The sequence below is a fragment of the Rhinolophus ferrumequinum genome, chromosome X, assembly GCF_004115265.2.
Source record: "Rhinolophus ferrumequinum isolate MPI-CBG mRhiFer1 chromosome X, mRhiFer1_v1.p, whole genome shotgun sequence".
In the NCBI taxonomy this organism is placed as follows: Eukaryota; Metazoa; Chordata; class Mammalia; order Chiroptera; family Rhinolophidae; genus Rhinolophus; species Rhinolophus ferrumequinum.
Genome location: NC_046284.1, coordinates 36314280 through 36338429, shown reverse-complemented (window position 1 = coordinate 36338429; position 24150 = coordinate 36314280). Strand labels below are relative to the sequence as shown.

Here is a 24150-nt window from a genome sequence, read left to right as displayed (position 1 = left end):
TCCAAAAGACGCATTAGGGCTTATGTTCAGGGGATGTCATCCTGAAAAATCATGCTAGGGCTTATTTTCCGGTTAGGTCTTATTTTCGGGGAAACACGGTACTGTCCTCTCCTACCTCACTGGATGTGCACAGGAAACAGGGTGAGGGAACCATGAGACTCATGAAGGGGGAAGGAAGGAAACAAAGATGGATATGCAGATTACATTGCATGGTCGGTGGGAGGAAGGCTAGAACTACTTTGCTAGGGAACTTAGATGTTATGATGGCAAAATAAAACCACTGAAGGTTTCTGAGGAAGAGCTATGCTTCAAGAAGATTAAGCTGATCACAAGTACACTAGCAGAACACTGAGGGAATGGAGGAAGAGGAGGGACTAGTTACGAGGCTGAATAGTCCAGGTAAGAGGTAACGCTGGCTGGAATCAGGGCAAAGGCAGTGGGTAATGAAAACAAGGTGACAGACTCAGAAGAATTTCAGGAGGAAGCATAAAGGAGGATTTGATCACCTCTACACATCTCTCCTCCACTTAGGATATGTCTCGACTCAGCATTCAAGGCTTTCCACAATTTGTCCCAACTACTTTTCCATACTTATCTTTCACTAAACATGATACATGCCTCATTCTCCTGGTTGGTGTTGATTGTGTTCCTTGATCCAAGGGTAACCCATACTTTTGCACTTATTCCCCCTATGTACAAATCTGACCCATCCTTGAAGTTCTAGCTTAAATATCATCTCTTCCATTAAAACTTCTCCACTCGCCGCCAGCCAGAATTAACCTCTCCCTCCTCTATACTCCCACAGCACCTTGTATTTCCCTCTGGTCTAGCACTCATCCTACTTTGTATACGCCTTCCTCAGTACTCTATGGCCCACAGAACCAAGTTCAAAAGCCTTAGCATGACATTCAAGGCCTTCCACAAAAATGGTAATAATTTTTGTATTTCTATCTTTACCACTAAAGTGTGGCCACCTTAAGAATATAGGCCTTCTTTGTATCCCATCATAGCATTCTATAAATAACACACTCAAATTCAATAAATTCTATTTAGAAGCATCTATCATGACAGGGTTGAAGGTAAGATGGGCCCCAGTGAACCCTGGTGACATTGCAGGTGTTTCCTGAGTTTTCAAAGTGCCTGTAGCATGGTTAAAATGTCACTATTATGGATTACATTTTAAAATAGTCTGCTGGGTAAATTAAATATCACAATTATTAAACGTTAAATATTTCTCCATGAGAGTCAGAAGAAATCATGGTCCTTTTAGGATCTTACCATAGCTAGAAATACCTCTAGGAAGGCCTGCTCTCATCACATTGGAAAGGACAAGCTTAACTAGACATTTTTAATAGTAATTCACTGGTGATATATGTACTATAATAGAGGGATGATTTGAATGTTAGAAAAGGGAAGATTTTTGTAAACCTTTCTAAAATATAATTGTTTGATATAATCCTCAATTACTTGGCATCTATTCCATAAGGAAAAAAGGCTTTCGACTCAAGAAACCAAGTTCATATATGGAACAAGTAACAACAGACCTAACTTTTTCTATATCAGATGTTGAGACTCTTTACCCATCCCTACATACAATAATTTGATTTAAAAGCAGAACTGTGGTTTTTTTTTACCCACTTATACAATAACTCTTAGTTTGAGAACTGTTGGCAGTTCAACAGTTTCCCTCACCAATAGCTATTCCCTTTTCCATTCCCATTTGCTATAACATGTCTACACACACACATCCCTCAAAAAACTGTGGAGATAATAACTGCTTCTGAGAAGGTGAAAAGAAAGGTCCCCAATGACTAATTTATGCTAGCAAGAAGTAGAGAATGTATACTTAACGTGGAACTTTCTGCTTAAGGTTCAGCCCTTGATACAAGCATGAACAACAAAAATCTGAATGCTGCCATTATAAACTGGCCTGATTTAATGAATTAATGCACGTAAAGTACTTACACAGAGCCTTGTACATACCAAGTACTCAAAAAATGTTAGTATTGGGCCGGCCCGGTGGCTCAGGCGGTTAGAGCTCCATGCTCCTAACTCCGAAGGCTGCCGGTTCGATTCCCACATGGGCCAGTAGGCTCTCAACCACAAGGTTGCCAGTTCAATTCCTCAAGTCCCGCAAGGGATGGTGGGCTCCGCCCCCTGCCGGCACCTTGAGCTGAGCTGCCTCCCGGATGGCTCAGTTGGTTGGAGCACGGGCTCTCAACCACAAGGCTGCCAGTTCAATTCCTCGACTCCCTCAAGGGATGGTGGGTTCCGCCCCCTGCAACTAAGATTGAACACGGCACCTTGAGCTGGGCTGCCTCCCGGATGGCTCAGTTGGTTGGAGTGCATCCTCTCAACCACAAGGTTGCCGGTTCAACTTCCGCAAGGGATGGTGGGCTGTGCCCCCTGCAACTAGCAACGGCAACTGGACCTGGAGCTGAGCTACACCCTCCACAACTAAGACTGAAAGGACAACAACTTGACTTGGAAAACAGGCCTGGAAGTACACACTGTTCCCCAATAAAAGTCCTGTTCCCCTTCCCCAATAGTTAGTATTATTACTGATACTATTACAAATAGTATAGCCCCCCAAAAAACTAAATTATTATAGTAGACAAACATGAGTTTCCTAACCAATAATAGAGAAAAATATTATGGAAATTACTTTATATCTTTTATATATATACTTTATATATATGGATAGATTAGACAGTTTTTTGATGTGGGTTAATTCTTGCTCCTACCCTAAGGTCTATATAATAGCAGAATAGATGCTTTTGGTAATGATTAATATAAAAGTCCAGCCCACAAACCACTGAAGTGACCCTGAGGGATTAACAGGGATTAATGGACTATACTCTATAATTAAGTAGTGTTGAAATAGAAAATAGAGGTAAATAACCCCCCACAACACAGACACACACACACGCACACACCACCTACTTAGACTTTCAGATGTGTTTCTAAGAGAATGAACCTGATTTTAGAAAAACCTATTACTCACCACAGCAAAGACAAAGTCAAGATATTTAATGTTGCTGCTGTTCAGCCTAAGTAGAGCAGTTTGAGAATGGCAGCTGCCAGTGAAGTCAGTTGTATTGGGGTTGATGTTAATAACTGAAGCAACCTTTAAGGGAAGAAGAGGGGGGGAAAGGTACGGATAAACCATAAATGTCTATAGCAAAACCTTATACTCTAATAAGACCAACTTCAGTGGAGAACAAAAAAATCCTTTTGCCTGGATACTTAAGTTTATGGAGTCTTACTTTCAAACAAAGTTGGCACAGGCCTTCAAACTATGACTCAGACGACTTTAAAAAAAAGAAAAACAAGAGGAAAGCTTCCTAACTAATGAACCAAATGAAAATACACATATTTTATGAAGCATATGAGTCATCTGTCTAGCTTGTTTAAGTCATGGGACTCTGGAAATGGGATTTGCTCATTGGCACACCCTCTGTAGCCTCAGTGGAACATTGCAACCAGAAGTGCCATCCTGTACTGGAGCATATCTATATGATTTGAGTCATCACATAGCTGGAGAAACAGCTGCACTGTTTCTATACATCAATCTAAAGTGTGTTTCAGACAAAACTGTGAAGAAGTTATATTTAAACTGACTAAAATAACGATCAACTGATTATACACTGATCTACTGATGGCAAATAGAATCTAAACCCAAAGAGTCCCTTAAACTGTTGTTTCCTCCTGGCCAAAATAACAACACCTTGACAGTAACATTAACTCTTCAGGGTTATAGTAACTGCAAACTAATCAAAACTCAATGAGTCAACATCAAATCTCCAATTAAAACGGCATCATTCTAGTAACACTACTCGGGCTGAATGTAGAATACGTTATTTGAAAAGAGATGCAAATAGAATGTATCCATAAAAATAGACAACTATACCTTATCTTGAGTTATGTTCAGTTGCAGCCCCATGGTAGCCAGAAGACAAGTACCATTGCCGTTATTAACTGAATAGGATCCAATCTCTGGTTTTTCCTTTGGAGTAGGTGTTGTAGTAGGAGATGGCACAGTAGTGGGCACCACTGTGGTTGAAGTTTTATCTTTATCACACAGAAACTCTAAAACAAAGGACAAAATAAACTAAAGTAGACATTTTCTTAATTCATACGTTCAGGGAAGAGCAAAATATTTCTCACAATAGAAGTCCAAAAGGATTATATTAGGGGAAGAGAATACCTTGACAGGACATTTTAAATCAAATGAGGTAGAGTTCTTAAACTGCTGCTTCATATGCAGATCATCTCTAAGAGTTATGAGACAGCAGACAGGTTCCAGACACATCCAAATGCTTTATCTACTCACACATGGCCACACATCCATTTTTTTCAGACCTTTAAGTCCCTTTATTCCCAAAGAACTTTACCTGCCTCTGATGTGAAAACCACAGATTTAAGTTTGAAAACATTTTGCACCAACCTAGGCCTGCCCTCTTCTCTCCCACATACAACCACTGTAAGAAAGGATAGTGTGTACCAGAAAAAAGTTTACAAATCATTGAAGGATTTAAATACAAATGGACCTTTTATTCATGTTACCCCTACAACAAATCACAGGCATTTGAACCTCTTTTTAGGAAGTGTTGGTAGTTTCCTAGGACTGATGAATGAGAAATTATTACATTTCCATAAAGTCATATAAAAATTTTTAAAAAATTTATAAAATTCAAGATTAGAATCCAGAAATCTAAATTCTATGCTTTTGTCTTGGATCATCAATAGCTAAGGAGCTGATGATCAAATACTATTTGAGAGTCTCTTCAAAGACTAGGTTTTATCAGCTGAAAATACTATGGGTAGAGCATTTTAAAAGACCATTCCACAACATGTACATCATAAACTTAAAACTATAAGTTCCACAAGAGTAACAATTGCTATTATTTATAAAAACTTTACAGTCCAGTGTAAACTATAAGTCTTAACTCTTTCACTGTGTTAAATGATTTCAAGTTTTTTTTTCAAAATGTGTCAAAAATCCACAAAAAATAATATGTTGACATTTTGACTATTTTATGCATTTAATAACATTTTGAGCTGCTTTGTATATAAATGACATTTTTATTTTAAACTGTTGTTATATAGTAATAAATTTACCATTATATTGAATTTTAGAAAAAAATACTCAAAACATACTAAGTGGCATCAATTATATTTAAGTATAGATAAATTAGAATTTTCTTTTTACAAAAAAAATTATTACAAAATGTTACACAATATGGCATACAAAACACCTCTGTTGTTGATAGTGCAAGCCACAGGAAAACATACCCAAACGTCACAGCAAAAGAGTTAATATATAAATGCTTGCAGGTAACGACTTCAACTAAAGCTACCTGATATACTCTAATCTTAAATTAAGACCCAAGTATAGAAATATACACTTTAAGCAGTCACCTTTTGTGCTCACTGTGCCATTTTGGACAAAAGCTTGTACATGAACATCCCAATAGTGTTGGACTACACAATTCTTTTCTAAAGTTGATATACTATTGCATCTAAAGATGTCATTCAATGGAATTCCAAACGCCACAGTGTCATAAACAGTAAACAGTCCTGTAAAACAAGATTAACAATAGCTGTTTTCAAGAAGGTAAGGAAAATGTGACAATATAAATATATATTAGACTCTTCTCTTTTGTCTGCCTGTCCCATCCCATCCCCTAAGTGACAAAGGACATGGCATATTCAGGGAATGGCAAATTCGCTGTGGCTGAAACAGGGAGTAAGAAGATGTGATGGGAGTTAGGAAGGGAAGACACGTTGCAGGTGGTCACACACTTTGAAGCATCTTATACAATCTATGGATAGGTTAGTTGGGCTTTATTTTGTTAGCAATGGAAGGTTAGCTTCAGTTTTTGAAGCCGGAAATAAATAACATGCATACAATTTAAGAAAGACTGCAAAATTGTAGAAGATAGGGAGGGGAGAAAAATTTTAAGGAAAGTCATTTAAGAGGGAAACCAGTTAGAATGCTGATGACCTAGTTAAGGTGAAAAGCGGGGAGGGGGGGGTTGCCTAAATAGTACTTTGTGATGAAACAATGAAGAGAGATGGATTAATCAAGGATTTTATTTTTGTGCTACTAATCTAAAGTAAGTTATAGTAACTAAAATGAGCTTTTGAAATCTCTTCCTGGATAGAATTTAAAGACTATTCCATTTCATGAAATCCTCAGAATATAAAAGCAATAAGTTGCAGCCATTCTGTAGACTTTTTATTACAATTACTATAGTAAAACTTCAAAAGACTGTGATCACACTTATCTACCCAAATGACTTAGTTTCTTTTGAAGAAGCAGCAAGGAAGGAGGGCATTCAAGGTCCTTAATATAGGCTGCCTTTTGTGCCTCTCCAACATGTAGCACAAGGCAGCCAATTAATGCTGCCTTGGCACCCCCTAACGGCCAAAGGAAAAATTCTTTTAACTAATGAACTAGAACATTTTTTTTCCAAAACTGTTTCTCACCGTTAACATAAGTGAACAGATAGATACATGAACTCATTGTACATAGATAGACCTCAAAAACAAATGAGTGTAAAAAACAAGTAGATATATTGGAGTTGCACTATAAAACTATATCGATTTTAAGCTATGTATTGCTTATGAACATATAATATTGACATATCTATTCGTCAAATATAAACACATAGACAGGAAGGCTACACTCCAAATTCATGACAGTGGTTGTCTCTCAGGAGGCAGGGAGGAAAATGGCTCTGGGGAGTGGGTACAAAGGAAACCTCATGTGTATCTGTAAGGTTTTCTTTTAAAAGATGAGGCAAGAAGAAAGAAATCTTACCATTTGCAACAACATGGATGGATCTAGAGAACATTATGTTAAGTGAAATAAGTCAGACAGAGAAAGATAAGTACCATATGATCTCACTTATTTGCGGATTCTAAAGAAAAGAATAAGTGAATGAACTAATCAGAAACAGTTTGGGAGACAATGAGGAAAAACTGAGGGTTGCTAGATGGGCGGGAGGGGTGGGGGGTGGGGGGGAGAGTGAGGGGATTGGAGGGCAGTCGGTGACCACAGGATGGCCACGGGGTTTGAAAATTAATCTGGGGAACATACAGGCCGGCCATATTAGAGATGGAAATAAAACTTTCTTAACGTTAAAAAAAAAAAAAAAAAGAAAAGAAAATTAATCTGGGGAACGTAATTTGGTGGTTACCAGAGCGTAAGGGGGTTGGGGGGTGGGGGATGAGGGTGAGGGGGATCAAATGTATGGTGATGGAAGGGGAGCTAACTCTGGGTGGTGAACACACAGTGTGATTTATGGATGATGTGATACAGAATTGCACACCTGAAATCTATGTAATTTTACTAACAATTGTCACCCCAATAAATTAAAAATAAATTAATAAAAAAAAAATAAAATAAAATAAAATAAAAAAAGAAAAAAAAAGATGAGGCAAAAATGAAGAAAAAAGGCATGTACTAATTCTGAGTAATGGGTGCATATGGGTCTGTTATATTATTCTCTGTACTTTTCTGTATTTTAATCATGAAAAAATTTTTAAAAAGAAAGCAGTTTCAAAGTCACTTCAATTACCAGATGCCTAAAAATAAAATACTAAATTATTTCAAAAACCATTAACAGTCCATTTAAAGAATCCCTTTTAAATTCTAAATAGTTTCATATATTACACAGATGCCAGTGATAAAAAAAATTGCACTCTCACTTCTTTAAAATAAAAGGGGGGAGCGATAGATGTTAACATTTTAGGAGTCTACCAAGTCTGTCAGATATAAACCCCACCTCCTTTCCCTGCTACCTCCTTGGTCCAGGCACTCATTACATCATCCCTTAATTCCTTATAACAGCCTCCTAAACTGGCCTCTGCCTGTAGTCTCCTTACTTCCAAATTAATCCTGCAGAACATTCTTTATAAACTACTGTCTCTACCTTTGTGATATCATTCTCCTGCTTAAAAACCTAAAATGGCTCCCCTAGTGCTCACCCCATCAAGCTAAATGTCTTGCCTTGGTTTCCAGGGGCCCCTATAATTTAGACCAACTGCCACCTAGCTAAACTGATTTTCCTTCTGCTACACACACAGCCTCTATTTTAATCAGGTTGCTCTCCAATTACTGCTGCACATATCATGCCTCCCCCTACTGGAAATACTCTGCTCAAAATTCTCTGCTTCCTCAAATTCTACCATTAGCTGAGTTTCAGCTCAGGTCCTACTTCTCTACCCAGCTTTTCACTCCTCCAATGCATGCTAACCGTTCCTTCTCTCTGCTCCTAATCAGGACTCCTTGTGACAATACTTTGAATCTGGCCTCTTAATCACAGGCATGCACAGATGGGCTCAGGGATTATGTACCATATACAAAGTTCACTCTATACTTTGACAGAGAGGGTCCAGAGCTTCCCTCACATTATCAGAAAAGATTAATGAACCCTCAGTGCCCCCACACCCTGCAAACACAAACAACAAGTTCACACGGATCTCAATGCTTTCTGATTTTTCCATACAACCTGGGAAAACAATTTCGCTTTGTCTCTCCAACTAGTCTTTAAGCTCCTTGAAAGTGAGATGCAAATCTTATACTAGTTCTGAAAGACAGTGTAGGGCACAAACCTAAGTATCGAAGCTATCCCATAACAAACTTGCTTTAGCTATCCTCTCAATCTAAGAGATTAGTAAAAAGAAAACTAAGATTTAATTTCTAAGTCTCAGTCTGTGATACCTCCCAAGTTTTATATGAACTCATTCACTTCTGGGTCTTTAAAATATGATCTTTTGATATCCATATATCCAAATGAGTCATTTACCCCCAGGTCTAGGCAACTGAAGCCCACCTACCTGTTTCTGGGGTCAGAATGAAATACTAATCGGTGAGAAATGCTAAGGTCCTATAATACAAACACCATGTTAACGCAATCTCAATGGAGGGGGAAGAAAGGAGAGAAATATATCCCTAACAGAATGGAAATCTCCATTATCCATGCCTTCAAAATATTTTAATACACAGTTCAGTTTCTAGTAGTTACAAGAGTGACCTTATTGCCAATGCTTTTACAAGTCCATTTTGACCTGAAACTATCTCATAATAGCAGCAAATGTTACCTTCAGTCATTTTACTTTTAATTAATTGTCATTTACTTTTCAGTCAAAATCTTATCTATTAGGTTGGTGCAAAAGTAAATGCAGCTTTGCAATTATTTTTAACCTTCTAAACCGCAATTACTTTTGCACCAACCTAATAAATGACAAAATGATTTGAAGAAACATTCTGCTGGTCTCAGGTTACTAAACTCGTACACATTTAAAATAATTATTAGTAAAGGATTTGCTCATTGATTCAACATTTGTTGAGTACCCACTATGGAATGAAATAAATAGTAATAGTTAAGTTCATGAACTCTGTAGCTCAAAACTAGCTCACCTACTTACTAGTAGCTTCTGTGACCTTTGGGAAAGTCGTTTAATCCCATGAAGGCTCATTCTTTTTACCTGTAAAGTTGAAATAATATTTACTTCCCAGGCTTACTGGTAAAGATTAAGTGAGATGCTGCTGGTAATGCACTTAGGATACTATCTGGTACAAAGTAAAGCACTCAAGCAATGACAGCAAATACCATCGCTGTGTTGAACACTATGCTGCATATGGGGTGAGGAGGATAGAAAGACATGAATTTTCCACTCTAGTTAGGAAGACAGACATACATAAGGATGAATTTTAAATTATTTACATTTTTTATTATTAGTAAAGAGCAAGAGAACATAAAACAAATCCAATTCTTAAAGTTACCTTTCTCTTTAGCATCAGGAAATGTTGTGTTATCACTAGTGTCATAGGTAAATGAAATGCTGTCAATTGAATAAGTAGACACTTCCTTTGTAAAATTCACTGTCCAGGAAAAACCAGATTCAAATTGCACCGCGATTTTGGAACCATTCTGATAATCCCCACAGATGCTTCCACTGTATGTTGCATTGCCAAGGTCTGAAATGTTTACAGTTGTCTAAAAGAAAAAGAAGTTTGTTTTGTGGATGATTAGATAAAGAAGACGTGGTATACAAGGACTAACAATTAAGTTCACGAACTTGTTGCAACGCTGTTGCTAACCTATTTTGATGTCAAACAGATTATTCATTATGAATTTGTACCAACCGGACAAACAGTTAACCAAGTTTACTATTTGGAAGTGCTGAAAGGTTGCATGAAACAGTTAGACGACCTGAACTTCTCTCCAACAATTCATGGCTCTTGCATCACGACACTGCACCACCTCACATGGCACTGTCTTGTGAGGGAGGTTTCAGCCACTAAACAAATAACTGTATGGAACACCCTCCCTACTCACCTGACCTGGCCCCCAATGACTTCTTTCTTTACCCAAAGATAAAGGAAATATTGAAAGGAAGACATTTTGATGACATTCAGGACATCAAGGGTAATACCATAAGAGCTCTGATTGCCATTCCAGAAAAAGAGTTCCAAAATTCCTTTGAAGGGTGGACTAGGCACTGGCGTCAGTGCATAGCTTCCCAAGGGGAGTACTCTGAAGGTGACCGTAGTGATATTCATCAGTGAGGTACATAGCACTTTTTCTAGTATGAGTTCACAAACTTAATTGTCCAACCTCGTATATAATGGAACACTACTCAGCCATAAAAAAGATGAAATATTGCCATTTGCAACAACATAGATGAATCATGAGAGCTAAGTGAAATAAGTCAGACAGAAAAGGACAAAAACCATAAAATTTCACTCATATGTGGAATATAAAACAAAAAGTAACAAACTAACAAAACAAACAAAAACAAGCTCATAGATACAAACAACAGAATGGTGCGTTACCAGAGGGGAAAAAGGGTGGGGGGAGGGCAAAGTGGGTAATTCCATTACCGTATATTATATATATGGAAGGAAACTAGACTTTGGGTGGTAGGCACACAATAGAGTATACAAATATAGTATTATAATCTTGTATACCTGAAAATTATATAATGTTATTAACGAATGTTATCCCAATAAATCTAATGATAATATAAATAAGTAATAATAAAAGAGATGAAGTTGAAAAAGAAAAAGAAGTTTCTGGATAAGGAACAAACAGGCAGTAATGAACACCAAGCATTTCTGAACTATGTGCCACTTCAGTCTACATCACACATCCCCCATAGCCAGGCTACCCTTTGCCTGGTTTGCTGTGTAAAACAGTCTCAGATACTTCAACTACACACCAATCCTCTGGACAAATTCATGTACTATGTCTAAAAGGAAAAGGAAAACTGGTCTGAACTTCTGTTCTTCAGTTAATTTTTTTAAAGATTTTTATTAAAATATAGCTAACATATAGTATTATATTAGTTTTATGTATATATCGTAGTCATTCAACAGTACCCACCTAGCACTATACAGTTATTAACACATTGTTGATTATGTTCCCTATGCTAAAGAAGTGATCACCATAAGTCCAGCAACCATCTGACACTGTATCTTCAGTTTATTTTTAAAGAAATCAGGTTGTAAGTAGGCAGCACCTTAACTAAAGGAAGTTAAGAAGGCAAAAGGATTGTGAGGATACCGTCAAAAAAGATTTTAATAACAAGCTTTTAAAAAGGGGGCAAGCTTTGGGCAGGCCCGGTGGCTCAGGCGGTTTGAGCTCCACACTCCTAACTCCGAAGGCTGCCAGTTCGATTCCCACATGGGCCAGTGAGCTCTAAACCACAAGGTTGCTGGTTCACCTCCTCGAGTCCCACAAGGGATGGTGGGCTCCGCCCCCTGCAACTAAGATTGAACACGGCACCTTGAGCTGAGCTGCCACTGAGCTCCCGGATGGCTCAGTTGGTTGGAGTGCATCCTCTCAACCACAAGGTTGCCGGTTCGACTCCCCCAACGGATGGTGGGCTGTGCCCCCTGCAACTAGAAAACGGCAACTGGACCTGGAGCTGAGCTGCGCCCTCCACAACTAAGACTGAAAGGACAACAACTTGAAGCTGAATGGCACCCTCCACAACTAGGATTGAAAGGACCAGAACTTGACTTGGAAAAAAAGCCTGGAAGTACACACTGTTCCCCAATAAAGTCCTGTTCCCCTTCCCCAATAAAATCTTAAAAAAATAAAAAATGAAAATAGAAAGAGGGCAAACTTTGACGTTAGTACATGTTAAAAACATTACAGAAGTGTTAGACCTGAATATCATATAGTCTTCAGATCATTTGCCCTTAAGCAACTCCAAGAAAAACTCCAAAGAACCAATTAATTAAAATATTGTTTACAACACTAATTAGAATACCTTCAAGTATACGTGTTAAAACAACAACACAGAATTTAAGTGTTAAGTCAGTTAACATATGAAATCTTATTTGTATAAATGTACATAAAGGACAAAAAAGAGAAGAATTAAATTCCTGCTATAAAATTCAGAGAAAAATAAAAATACTTACATAATTTTTGCTTGTAGTCTCATAGCATATTGTGAAATTCATCTGCCATTTTGCATAAAGGCAAGTGGCTTTTTCTGAATCTGTCAAATTAAGCTCTAATGCATAAGATGAGACAGCTCCTAGATTAAAAAGACTAAGATTTTAAAATTGTACTACAAAAACACATATAAAATAAAAACAAGTTCCACCCACCACCAAAGTTCAGCCAGCTCTAAATTGAAACAGTATTTTTAATAGATATGGTATCTTGATGATTGTTTTTCTTTGTATTTTTAGTGGAATTCTATTGATAAAGTTAGCATTACCCCTTCGCAAAAGAATGGTTACTCAACCTAGAATGCTTAGGTAATGACACAGACTGGTGACATTTCCCTTTTGCCTCCTAATAATAATTTCCATATTCATCTGTGCCTTGCTAGTTTTGTTTTAGGCAATTATAGTTTGCCTGTTAGTACTTTTGTCTTTTAAAGTAAATAAGGTAAGGGGAAGCTTGGAAGGGGTGTTAAACTCCTACTTCTCTCAAACCAGCTCATGGTACTTTCTCTGCAAAAATAACAATAGATCTGACGTTCTATGGCCTTGCTACTTTAAAGCCTGTCACAAACTACATGACATGACATGACAGACAGATGTCTTGGTAAACTACTCTCTTTTGATGTGAAGAGGTGGGCATGTGTACCATGTGACCAAAGGAACAGAGTTGCAAAGGTTGTTAGATCCATAAGCAAAAGGTTAATTTTTATAAATGTAATACTGGTTCACCCCTTTGTTTCACTTTAAAATCCAATTGATTAGAAAGGCTGATGGATCCTTTGACGTGGACTCAAAGTCACTTCCTACATTCTCAACCTACTGCCTCTTTAGGCAGAGAAACCTTACAGAGAGAAAAGCCTTAGGACTTTTCAGCTAACTTGAGTCAGATCTACTACACTAGGTTAAACATAGGGAGGACATTACCTATTATACTGTATACTGAAGAGCTTGAGGACTCAAAGTACTATATGCCAGCAAACACGCCAGCAACATAAATGATGGACAACCATCTAAAGATTTTCTTCAGTCTCACACATTACCCAAGGAGTGAGCTCAGAGTGAGCTGCTTTCTGTTAAGATGCTGCAGATCCTTTAATGATATCTGAGCAATCCAACATCATCTAGCAAGTAGGGACGTGCTATAGACTACAGAGAATAAAGTCCTAAGAGGAATACCAAGAAGGCATGCCTGAGCAACAGCTTTCAAGCCATATATAAAAGCCTACTGTCAGGCTCCAGAGTCTGGGCTGCCTTGCCAAGCCTGAGTATTATGTTAAAACTTGTGGTTACTGGCAGTGCCTAAATGTATTGGCTAAGGCTCAAAAAGCCCTTGTGAGGCCTAAGTAAGTTTTACAGCCATTCTTTTCTAAGTAAAATATGGAAGGGAAGTGTCATCCCTGATTCAAGGCTACCCTGTAGTGGTGCTGAGAACTCCAGCTTATAATTTTTCTAATTAACTGGAGGCCTACTTTTTATATGCTGTCTCTCTTCATCTTGTTTAAAGCCCCTAGTTTTAACATATTCTCCTTATATTCAAAGCATTCAAAATTATTAGAAATAACCAAGACAAGCTTCACATGTATTACTTTCCAAAGACATTAGAGTAACAGAAAGAAAACAACATAAAATAATAATAGTTAGCAATGTGGGCTGAGGTGAGAGAAGTGAAGCTTTATGAAGCAGAAGGTGCAGGTTATGGTTCAAATTTACCACGATGAGATTTGACAATTAAGTTCACAAACTTGTTTGCAATGATGTTGCTAACCTTTTTTGATATCAGAGGGATTATTCTTTATGAATTTGTAGCAACTGGACAAACAGTTAACCAAGTTTACCATGTGTAAGTGTGGAAAAGGCTGCATGAAAAAGTTAGATGACCTGAACTTTTTGCCAACAATTCATGGCTCTTGCATCACAACAATGCACTAGCTCACTGTCTGTGACGCAGTTTTTAGCCAGTAAACAAATAACTGTATTGGAACACCCGCCCTACTCACCTGATCTGGCCCCCAATGACATCTTTCTTTACTCAAAGATAAAGGAAATATTGAAAAAAAGACATTTTGATGACATTAGGGACATCAAGAGTAATACAGTGACAGCTCTGATGGCCATTCCAGAAAAAAGAGTTCCAAAAGTGCTTTGAAGCGTGGACTAGGCTCTGGCATCGGTACATAGCTTCCCAAGGGGAGTACTTCAAAGGTGACCATAGTGATATTCAGCAGTGAGTTATACAGCACTTTTTCTAGGATGAGTTCTCAAACTTAATTGTCACACCTTCATCTATTAAATTCAAGATGTCTACCTACCAATTTATGAGATCTGAGAAATGCCCTGAGGGCTCCAGCACATTCTGTTCTAGTCCCTTCACAGCCTCTCTCCCTGTGAGAGCTATTTCTTCCACAGAGCTTACTTCACTTTCTGGTCTATATCTCCAACTGTACAGGGACAGCTTTTACTCAAAAACCTATCACCTCAACAATTCCAAAACTAAAATTAATTCTTCTGCTTCCTCCAAATTGGTCCCCTTCTCAGCCTCTCTAGCTCTGAATGAAAGGCAGCACCACATACTCAAGCTCAAAAGTTTGAGAATTAAATTAGCTTCTACTTCATTCTCTGCATGAAGTCCTACTTATTTTTCTCCTTCAAATTTTCTCTTAAATCCAATCTTTGCCTTTTATTTCTATTTCCAATCCACCTCCCCATCCCTAAATTACTACAGATGCCCTGTAGCTGCTCCTAGAAATACTGCAAGATTAATGGTCCTTAAATACCTTTCCCTTTCAGGACACTTTCTTGTTCAAAAACTTTTCCTGGCTCCAAAATTCCCATATTAAATTTAAATTCCTCTGCTTGGCTTTCAAAGTAATCCTTAATCTTTCCTACCCTATTCTTTCAACTTCTCTCAAACCGTCTTCCCAGAACACACCCTTTGATACCAGTTAAACTTGTTCCACTGGACCCAAATGCCATGCTGTATTCACCTGCTACCTCTAGGCTTCTATTGTACGTAACATTTGGAATTTTTTTTTCTTTTACTTACCTAAATGTTCATCTCAGGAAGAATTTCACTCTAAAACACCTCCCCAGGCTGCCTTTTGTTGTTTTTGTTACAATTTCTGGCAGATACTACTGTCCACTATAAAAGCTGAAAATGTCAGGTATTTGCTTTCCCAGGCTCCCCTACAGCGAGGATGGGATGGATCCTGTGCCAGGCTCCACCTAACAAAGGTATCCACACCAGATTTTGAATAGATGGGCCACAGAATAGAGCCAGGAATGGAGCTATCACCCTCAGGTGGAAGTAGCTACAGCAGGATCAAGGTCCCAGGGACAAGGCAAGCAGAACTGGTAGTGGCAGTGGCCAGTGGTACAAGCTGCAATTTAATGATTGGCAGTGGAACTACAATTCAGCATGATTTGGGGCACTGAACGAGGCTTTGGGATATATAGAGCTTGGAGCTCCAGTAATTCAAAATTACTTAGTATACATATTTTATAACGTAAAATTTTATTGATGTGCAACATGAATATGGAAAAGTACACAGCATAACATGCGGAAGGGAAACGTGCACATAACATTAAGCATATAGCTAAAAGAATATTAATATTCACAAACTGAACCCATTTGTGTCAAGAAACAGAACATTCCAAGTACTCCTGAAGACCACCTGGTTCCCCCTTCCAGTTACCATTTCCTTCCCATGGGCAACCATTATCCATTATCCTGACTTCTAACATGATAGATTAGTTTTGCCTGTTTTCAACTTGATATAAGTAGATCATTCACTGTGCTGTCTTTTGTGCCTGGCTATTTTCATTCAATATCATGTTTGTAAGATTCACCCCGGTTGCTGTGTGTAACTGCAGTTTGTCCATTCTCACTCTGTATGTATAGCTTTCTATTATTGGGTGACCACTCCACTATTCATCTATGCTATTGTTGATGGGCATTTGGATAATTTCCAGTTTGGCTCTAATACAAATAGACACATCAGTGCACACATGTGTATGTGCATCTGTTGGGTCTAGGAATGAAACTGGGGGGGTCAAAGGGTATGCACATGCCCTGGTATCTTTTATAACAAATTATTTTTCTTCTTAAAATTAATCAGATTTTATTTGTGTTACTTATAATTAAGAACTTGGACTGATATGCTATCCATTTTTCAGCAGCCATTTTCTCTACAAAGATTCCCTTGACTATGGAAGGAGAATTAACTCTGGGTGGTGAACACACAATGTGATATGTAGATGATGTATTATAGAATTATAGAATTATACACTTGAAACCTATGTAACTTTACTAATCATTGTCACCCCAATAAACTTTAATTAAAAAAAGCCCTCGAGGAGTAGTCATAGTACACATCCCCACATTTCAGTATATCTTATACTATTCTGAATTATTCAGTTATTTTATGCCTGTAAATACTGCCCTCCCTATTTTCATATGCTCCAAAACAGCAGTTTTAAACTGTCACTTCACAACAAACTGATGTATCATGGCATATTATAACATAGTAAGTTGTTAACTAATAAAAAAAAGTACCAAAGTCTGTGAATGAATTATATATATGGATAGATTCAAGATTCCCTTTTGATAATGCCTTTACAACTCATTTGAATTTCAATAAGCTCCTTTAAACAGATGATCTTATCTATGCCACAGCCCCTAAGGAGTGTATCTTTCATATGAATGCCATCCATCATGGGTATCATGGTGATGGAGGCTACGTCTATTACAGTTCCTCTATCTCCTATCATTACTACCGTAGTAGTGCTGAATACATTATTAGATTCTCAATAAATACTGATTGATTGTATCAAGGTAAAAAACACCCTGAAATAAGGACCTGAAATATAGCTTAATTTATTTATAGGAAGGCCAATCTTTTACCTCTTCCAAATCATGAACCCAACCTATCAGTCTTCTGGATACTCCTTCAACCCCCATGTCAGTTTTCCCAATAAATTTTGACATGGATTCCAAGCTAGGAATAATACCTTTCTCATAAGGTAAGTTTATAGTTGAAACATTTACAATTCAGTAAAAAATCTCCAGCAAGCCATTTCCATCCTGATTCCTGTGTTTGATTTTAGAACAACCAAAAAATTTTTGTTTAAAGGCTTTATGACATTAAAAAAACAGTTTATGAATCTATCCTAGAGTATGTAATTATAGAGCTGAGAGTTCATTCTCCAAAGGAAGAAAAAGGCATACCTCAAACTGAACTTTTTCAAATTCAAATATCCTCTCAATCTTGTTTCCAAAGAGATCATTTATAGGTTATTTTAGAATTTAAAACTTATTTCTCCAAGTATAAGTCACTGCAAAAAACTGGCTGTTTTACAAGTCTATTTGACCCAATGAAGCTGAAAAATATACATTTGTAAACAAGACGGGGGGTAGGGTGGGAACCTAATACTAGTAGCAAAACAAAATCAATAAAAAACAACAACAATGATCTAAGATGCAATATTATGAGGTGATTAAGAACCCCATCCCTGGAGTTGAAGAGCTAGAATTCAAATCAGGCTGTCCAATTTACTAGCTGTGAGACTTTGGGCAAGTTAACCTTGCAAAAAATTGCAGTGTGTGTATTTCTCTAATAGGTTCTTCGAAAGCATGTAAACCCTTCAGAGCTAAGAGAACTTTGCCAAGCAAGTTAGAGATTCCAGCTTACAAGCTTCCCTTTTAGTAAACACAGCACCTAAAGGGATGCTTCCCAACTTTTAGGTATATGTTTACTTTCATCATATTAAGTTATGTTTTCTTGTCCTCAAACTCATCAATCCAGAATGATGTTGAGCAAAGGGTCTTTAAAAAAAAAAGAAAAAACAGGACATAGGTATACAATACCTATACTCTTTCTTTTCTATTGATAGGTTTGTTAAGTCAGATTAACTGTTCCTCATTTACAATCCCTAATATAGGTATAATCATCACATTCATTTGCTGATACTCTTGATTTCTGGTAAATCTCTTAAAAAGGAAAAGTAATGATTGTAAGTTACAAAATAATTTAATTTTTTAAGGTCAGAGGGTGGGTAAGGAAATAAAAATCAACACTATTCAACTAATGGAAAGAACTTATTGCTGAGTGGTACCTGGCAGACCTCCAGAACTCATTTGCAATGCACAGTAGGATACCAACAAGTACTTGTAAAGTATACTTTCCGATCAGAGGAGATCTCTGATCACTTTAATACAAAATTATGATCGGAATGCTTTTGTCACTATAGGAGGAAGATCACTTAAGCCAGCCACAGTGCTGTGAAATAATCCTTGATCACAAATTCCACCCAAGGATAGAGGAAGAAAGCTGTACTCATGGGAAATATTTGAATATCTATAATCTTATCAAGTCTGATAACCAATGACTCATGAAAGAATAATAAGCCTATCCTTTCAAGTATCTCTATTATAGCTAGAATAATTTTAGGAGAACCTTGAAATCAGTTTAACCAAATGTGGTAAGCTACAGAAAAATCTCTGTGTTTACATTCTCTTTTAAATCACCTCCGAAAGGAGAGAGGTTGATTCTTTGTGAAAACCTTATTCTCCTGCTCATCAAGGACTTCCTAGTTCTCCATGTTAACCTTCACTATGTAGGTATATCTAGAGGGGTACAGGTAAGATACTAGCATTATTATATGAGATTATACTTTAGTAAATAGGTTTATAATTATCTGTACTTCTTAGCACTGATCTTGAAGTTCTCAACCCAAAGACACAAAAAAACTTGCAAAACATAATATAAGGTTCAAGAAGAATAAGGAGATCAAGCTGGTCTAGTTCACCATCATATACCCAGTGCCTACCAATGAATACCCTCAACAACAATTTATGGAGGATTAACCATGTACGAGGCCCTGTGCTAGGTAGGCACAGGGAATTAACAGTACATAAGATAGTCTCCGTTCTCAGAAACTAACACCATAGGAGAGACTTGACTGGTACTGGAAGAAAAAAAGAGTAGAAAATAGGCTAGCCTAATAACTTAAGAGTTTGGGAAAGACAAGATTTACTCCTATTCCTCCAGCTGCTCACCTGGCTGACCTCCTTCCAACACTCAGTTCTCTGCTCAAATGTCACACAACAATCCGAGGCCTTCTGAACCCATCCCCACTCCTATCATCTGCTCATTCTTCTTCCGAATTACCTTTCACATTTTCTCCAGTGCTTATCACTATATGAAATTATGTTATTTATCTGTTTGGGATGTCTTCTGACTCTAAAATGTAAGCACCATGAGAGCAGGGACCTCATCTGTCTTTCCCGTTGCTCTATCTATCCCTTTCACCTAGTATAGTGGCTGGTACACAATAGGCATTCCATAAACATTTGTGAGAGGGAGGGGCTCCAAACAGTGAAACACACACTCAGGATATTTCTATGAGTTTTTTCCCTGACCAGAAAAGCCTCAACCCTATAAAAACCAGCAGTCACTAGTTGTAAGAATCAATAACACAGAAGACTTCTGAAATCTATAATGTCACAAAAAGGGAACAGTTAGACAATGATGCTAGGAAAGGATTTTCATCCACTACTCTCTTCCTAATGCCTATATATAGCTCTTCTCCAGAAAGTTCTCTAGTCAGTCACAATTCATTCAAATAAATATCAGCATAAATTAATCTCTGTGAAAAACACCAATATATAGACTCTAAGAATTCTTTCTATACTTACTCTGAAGCAGCGATTTTTAAAAAGTAGAGTTGCCGGTGGAGCTGGGATAGAATTATAGTCACAAAGTGAAAGTGGCACAGCTAGAGCACTAATGTTAATGAGACTATAAATTCAGTACAGATCCTCCTTCATGGGTACTCTCTGCAGTACCCAGGAACAGCATGACATTCATAACAGGTACTTTGCAAATATTTATTGAGTTTTCAAAAACCCATTCTTGCCATTTTGAAATATAAAAGCAACGTGCAAAATGCACCAAGCAACTGAGGACCTGCTAAATTCTCAAGAGACAAAACCACATGGAAGGAGTTTGAGCACCACACTGAACCACCAGCTGACAGAAAAAAGCACGGTATAGAAGAGATGATTTCTACTCCATCCTGGTACTTTTTAAAAATCTGATCTGGGTATATTATTAACTTGTACTCTTCCAAATCCTATTCTGAACTTGGAAGTGAAGGTAATCAACCTTGGAAATCTTCCAAGAGGATGAATCTAGTTAGTCCCAATCAATAATTGGCAAACTAGCAGATGAGCTGATGGGTTCTTTTATGTGCTTCTTTTTGCCTGTTTATTTTCTGCAATGAGCAAGCATTGCTTTATAAAAACAAAACAAAAGCTTTCATTAAAAAAATTAATGACATGAAAATCAACAAGTAGAACAACTATTTTTTTTCACTTTCTCTAAACAATAAGTGCTGTATTTGTGCAGATTCAATTAGCAATGAATTACTGGTTAACATGCCTTGTTCGGATATGTTCTAGACACTGATAAGATGCTTTTCTGGTAAACATGCCTCTCTTAGGGTTGCTGGGCCCTCAGTAAGTGCTTCACAGTGATGTTTAAGCTTTGAATTCTGCTTGAACAAAGCCTCCACAGCCCCTTTTCAGGGCTACAGAAGAGTTTCCTGCACTGTGTGGACAGCTGACTAGATCAGGATTCACAAATGTTTAGGGTGTCAGGACCCCCTTTACCCTCTTATTCACTGAGGACCTCAAAAAGCTTTGGTTTATGCCAGTTATATCTATTAGTATTTGCCATATACCATTATCAGAGCCAACAGAATGGTGATGTCATCACTCATTATGTAGTCTATGGAAAACTCCACTGTGCAACGGTGAGAGGATGAGAGTGAAAAAGACAAATAACTTCTTAGTATTCTTCTGGAAATAGTTTTGATCTGACAGGCCCCCAGCAAATATCCTTTAGAATCAGTAGATCAGATCACCAAGAACCCTTCCAATGCTATGACTGGAGCAAAATTTCTCAACTTTGGCACTATTGACATTTTGAGATGGATACTTCTTTGTTGGGGGGAGGGTGCTGTCCTGTACATTGTAGGATATTTAGAAGCATCCCTGGCCTCTACCCACTAGATTCCAAAAACAATCACCAGTTGTGACAACTAAAAATGTCTCCAGGTATTGCTAAATGTTCCCTGACTGAGAATCCACTGTTTAAGGGTGTTGGTTTTATTCTACTGAAATGTGAATTACAAGATGTGTACCTCTCACTGTCTTCTCAGGTCCCTAATATATCTATTTCTTCTCCACTCCCATCTGAGTCTATTCCTTCTGGGTTTTGTTTGTTTGTTTTTGTTTTGTTTTAATTAGGTCACAAACAGTAAGAGTCAGTGGGTAGTGACAAATAGGATTAATCAGGTCAGGAAGAGACATTCTGGTCAAAGTTCACCTTTCAGGCATTAAAGTTAGCAGGGACCCACTGCTTATAGAGGAAGGGTGTCACAGCACCATCAGGCAACATTCACCCAGCCATTCTGAGGACCTGGTAACAACCCAAACCTTAGGAAGTTGCCTACCCTCCTCCTCCCAAAACCAGGTAATAGACCAGTTTGTATGATAGGGAAGAAGAAAATGAGCTTCTGAAGGCAGAGAGGCAGTATACAAGAGTCAGATACACCATCTCTAAAATCTCGCATCTAGCAGGTCCTCCCAAACTGAAACATCTGGGGATTTTCTGGCTGGGAGGAAGTAGCAAAACTGTAGAAAACTGACATCTTTAACAACTCCAAGTCAGATATTCACTCCCCACTGAAGTTTCCACTCATCACTTTAGTCTCCAGAGGTTGCAGCCAAGTTTTCTTGCCTGGAAATTGCCCCTGCCACCTTAGATTCCCTTCTCCCTCAAAACCCCAACTACCAAACTCAAATCCAGCATCATTCCTCATCTCTTTAACCACCCTTCCTCCACAGCCTCAAATTCTTACCCACAAAAGCCCCAACCCTCTTACTGTCCCTCAAACTCTACTACCATATCTGCCACCCTTCCCCCAAGCAGGCACAGTCTCTTTCCTCCCCAATTTTCTCTCGCCCCAGTTTTCCACCATCAAAACTCTTCCTTGATCTTAGGCAACCAGGACTCTCCTAATTGTCTCTGCCACCCCAAAATCTGCGTGTACCACCCTCCTACGCTCACTCCTTAATATCTCCCCCAAGTTACTCTTCCTACTCCTTCGGCGTCCACTCCAGCCCCCTTACTTGCCCCTTCTTACTCTGATGGGCCTTTCTTCCCCCACCATCCCTCGGTCAGGCCTTCTCTAGGTCACTGCTCCCCACCCCAGGGCAAGCGCCACCGCCCAGTGTCAGTCGTTCAGCCTCCCAAACCCTTCCCCCTAGGACAAGTCTTGCCAGTTGTGGCCTTTGAACTGGGCGCCCAGGGCCCAGGCGGAGAGACTGAGCAGGAGGGCCCAACAACTCACCCAGGACGAGGCAGAGCAGAACGAGCCCCGAGCCTGGAACCGGGGAGAGGCGGAAGCACACCATGTTCCCGCAGAGTAGGCGGTGGAGGCGGTGACGAGAGCAGCAACACCACGGAAAAGGCTCGGTAGAAACGGGAAAAGACAGCCACCGACCACCGACAACACTGCTGCAAAAGCCAGGACTAGGCGCTTCAGCGCGAGTCATAAGACTAGGGGCGGGGCTCTTCCTTGTCTTTAGCCTATCTCTGCGCTTAAAAGCGGCGAAAGGGGTGGTGATGATGTAGGGGCGGGTGGCTAAGTCGACCACGCCCTGGCTTTTTGGTTCACAATCATTCTTACGCTCCTAAGAGGTATACGCGGACGGCCTTATTTGAGGCTAAAGAGAGCGGATGAACTTTCAGGGGGTATAGGTAGTAGAGATTATTTCAGTTCCGACTCCTTGAGGAAGAAGAGAATAATTTTGCTGAAGTTAAAACGGTTGCTAGGCATCACAACGTAATACATACAAAAATCATACATGATGATTCTTTAAACACTGTTGTTACCTATGCAATTCATGCTGTTAAATGGGCAAGGGAGCTAGGTGATAGTATGGAGTCACTGACCGCCAGAGCAAGAGGTGGCTTTGAAGTTCACTAAGTTACAACACCCTGTTTTTCAGATGGGGAAATTGAACTCAAAAAAAGGAAGTCTTTTTTAAATACAGAAAGAAGGAAAATGCGGTAAAGAAAAATGAAATAGAAAGATAAGGAGGGAAAAAAAGAATCATCCATATTTGTGCTACCCAGAGAGAGGCACTGTTTATCTGTCTATCCATCCATTCATCCATCCATCCTTCCTTCCAGTTGTTTCTCCTATGCATATACACATGAAAATATTCTTTAATGAATTCATACTAAACATACTATTTGGTATACTTAACAGTTGAACAGATGAAACCTAAAATATTCAACAAATGAAAGCATTCAAAAACTATAAAAAAAATCTTAAATTGGGATAAAGCACTGCTTCTCTTTTTTTAAGTTTGTTTTTGTTTTTGTTTTGTTGTTGTTTTCATTTTTTGCACTGCTTTAAAATGTTAGTTTCTGGGAATTTTTAATAACGTACAGATTCCTGTACCTCATTCCCCAGAGATTCTGAAACAGTAGATCTGCGGAAGTCCTAGGAATCTGTTTTCTTAACAAGAGCTGTTTCTCAATCCTGGCTGCATGTTTTAATCACTTGTGGGGCTGTAAAACTAGAGATGACCCCTTGGTCCCACA

General features: G+C 38.4%; 1 protein-coding gene across 3 annotated transcripts in view; it reads right to left on the bottom strand.

The window, feature by feature from the left end:
- Window positions 1–23095, bottom strand: part of LAMP2 (lysosomal associated membrane protein 2) — a 40900-nt gene extending 17805 nt beyond the window's left edge. For 2 of the 3 annotated variants that reach the window (XM_033103332.1, XM_033103340.1), the window contains exons 1-6: window positions 22889–23094; window positions 12443–12561; window positions 9797–10010; window positions 5422–5580; window positions 3911–4089; window positions 3005–3127 (exon numbers count right to left, since the gene is read on the bottom strand). In XM_033103332.1, the coding sequence (XP_032959223.1) occupies window positions 3005–3127; window positions 3911–4089; window positions 5422–5580; window positions 9797–10010; window positions 12443–12561; window positions 22889–23093 (999 nt within the window). In that variant the 5' untranslated portion in view covers window position 23094. Of the gene's footprint in view, window positions 1–3004; window positions 3128–3910; window positions 4090–5421; window positions 5581–9796; window positions 10011–12442; window positions 12562–22888 lie in introns of all 3 variants that reach the window. The other variant, XM_033103323.1, reaches the window with a different exon arrangement.
- Between the last annotated feature and the right edge of the window lie 1055 nt (window positions 23096–24150).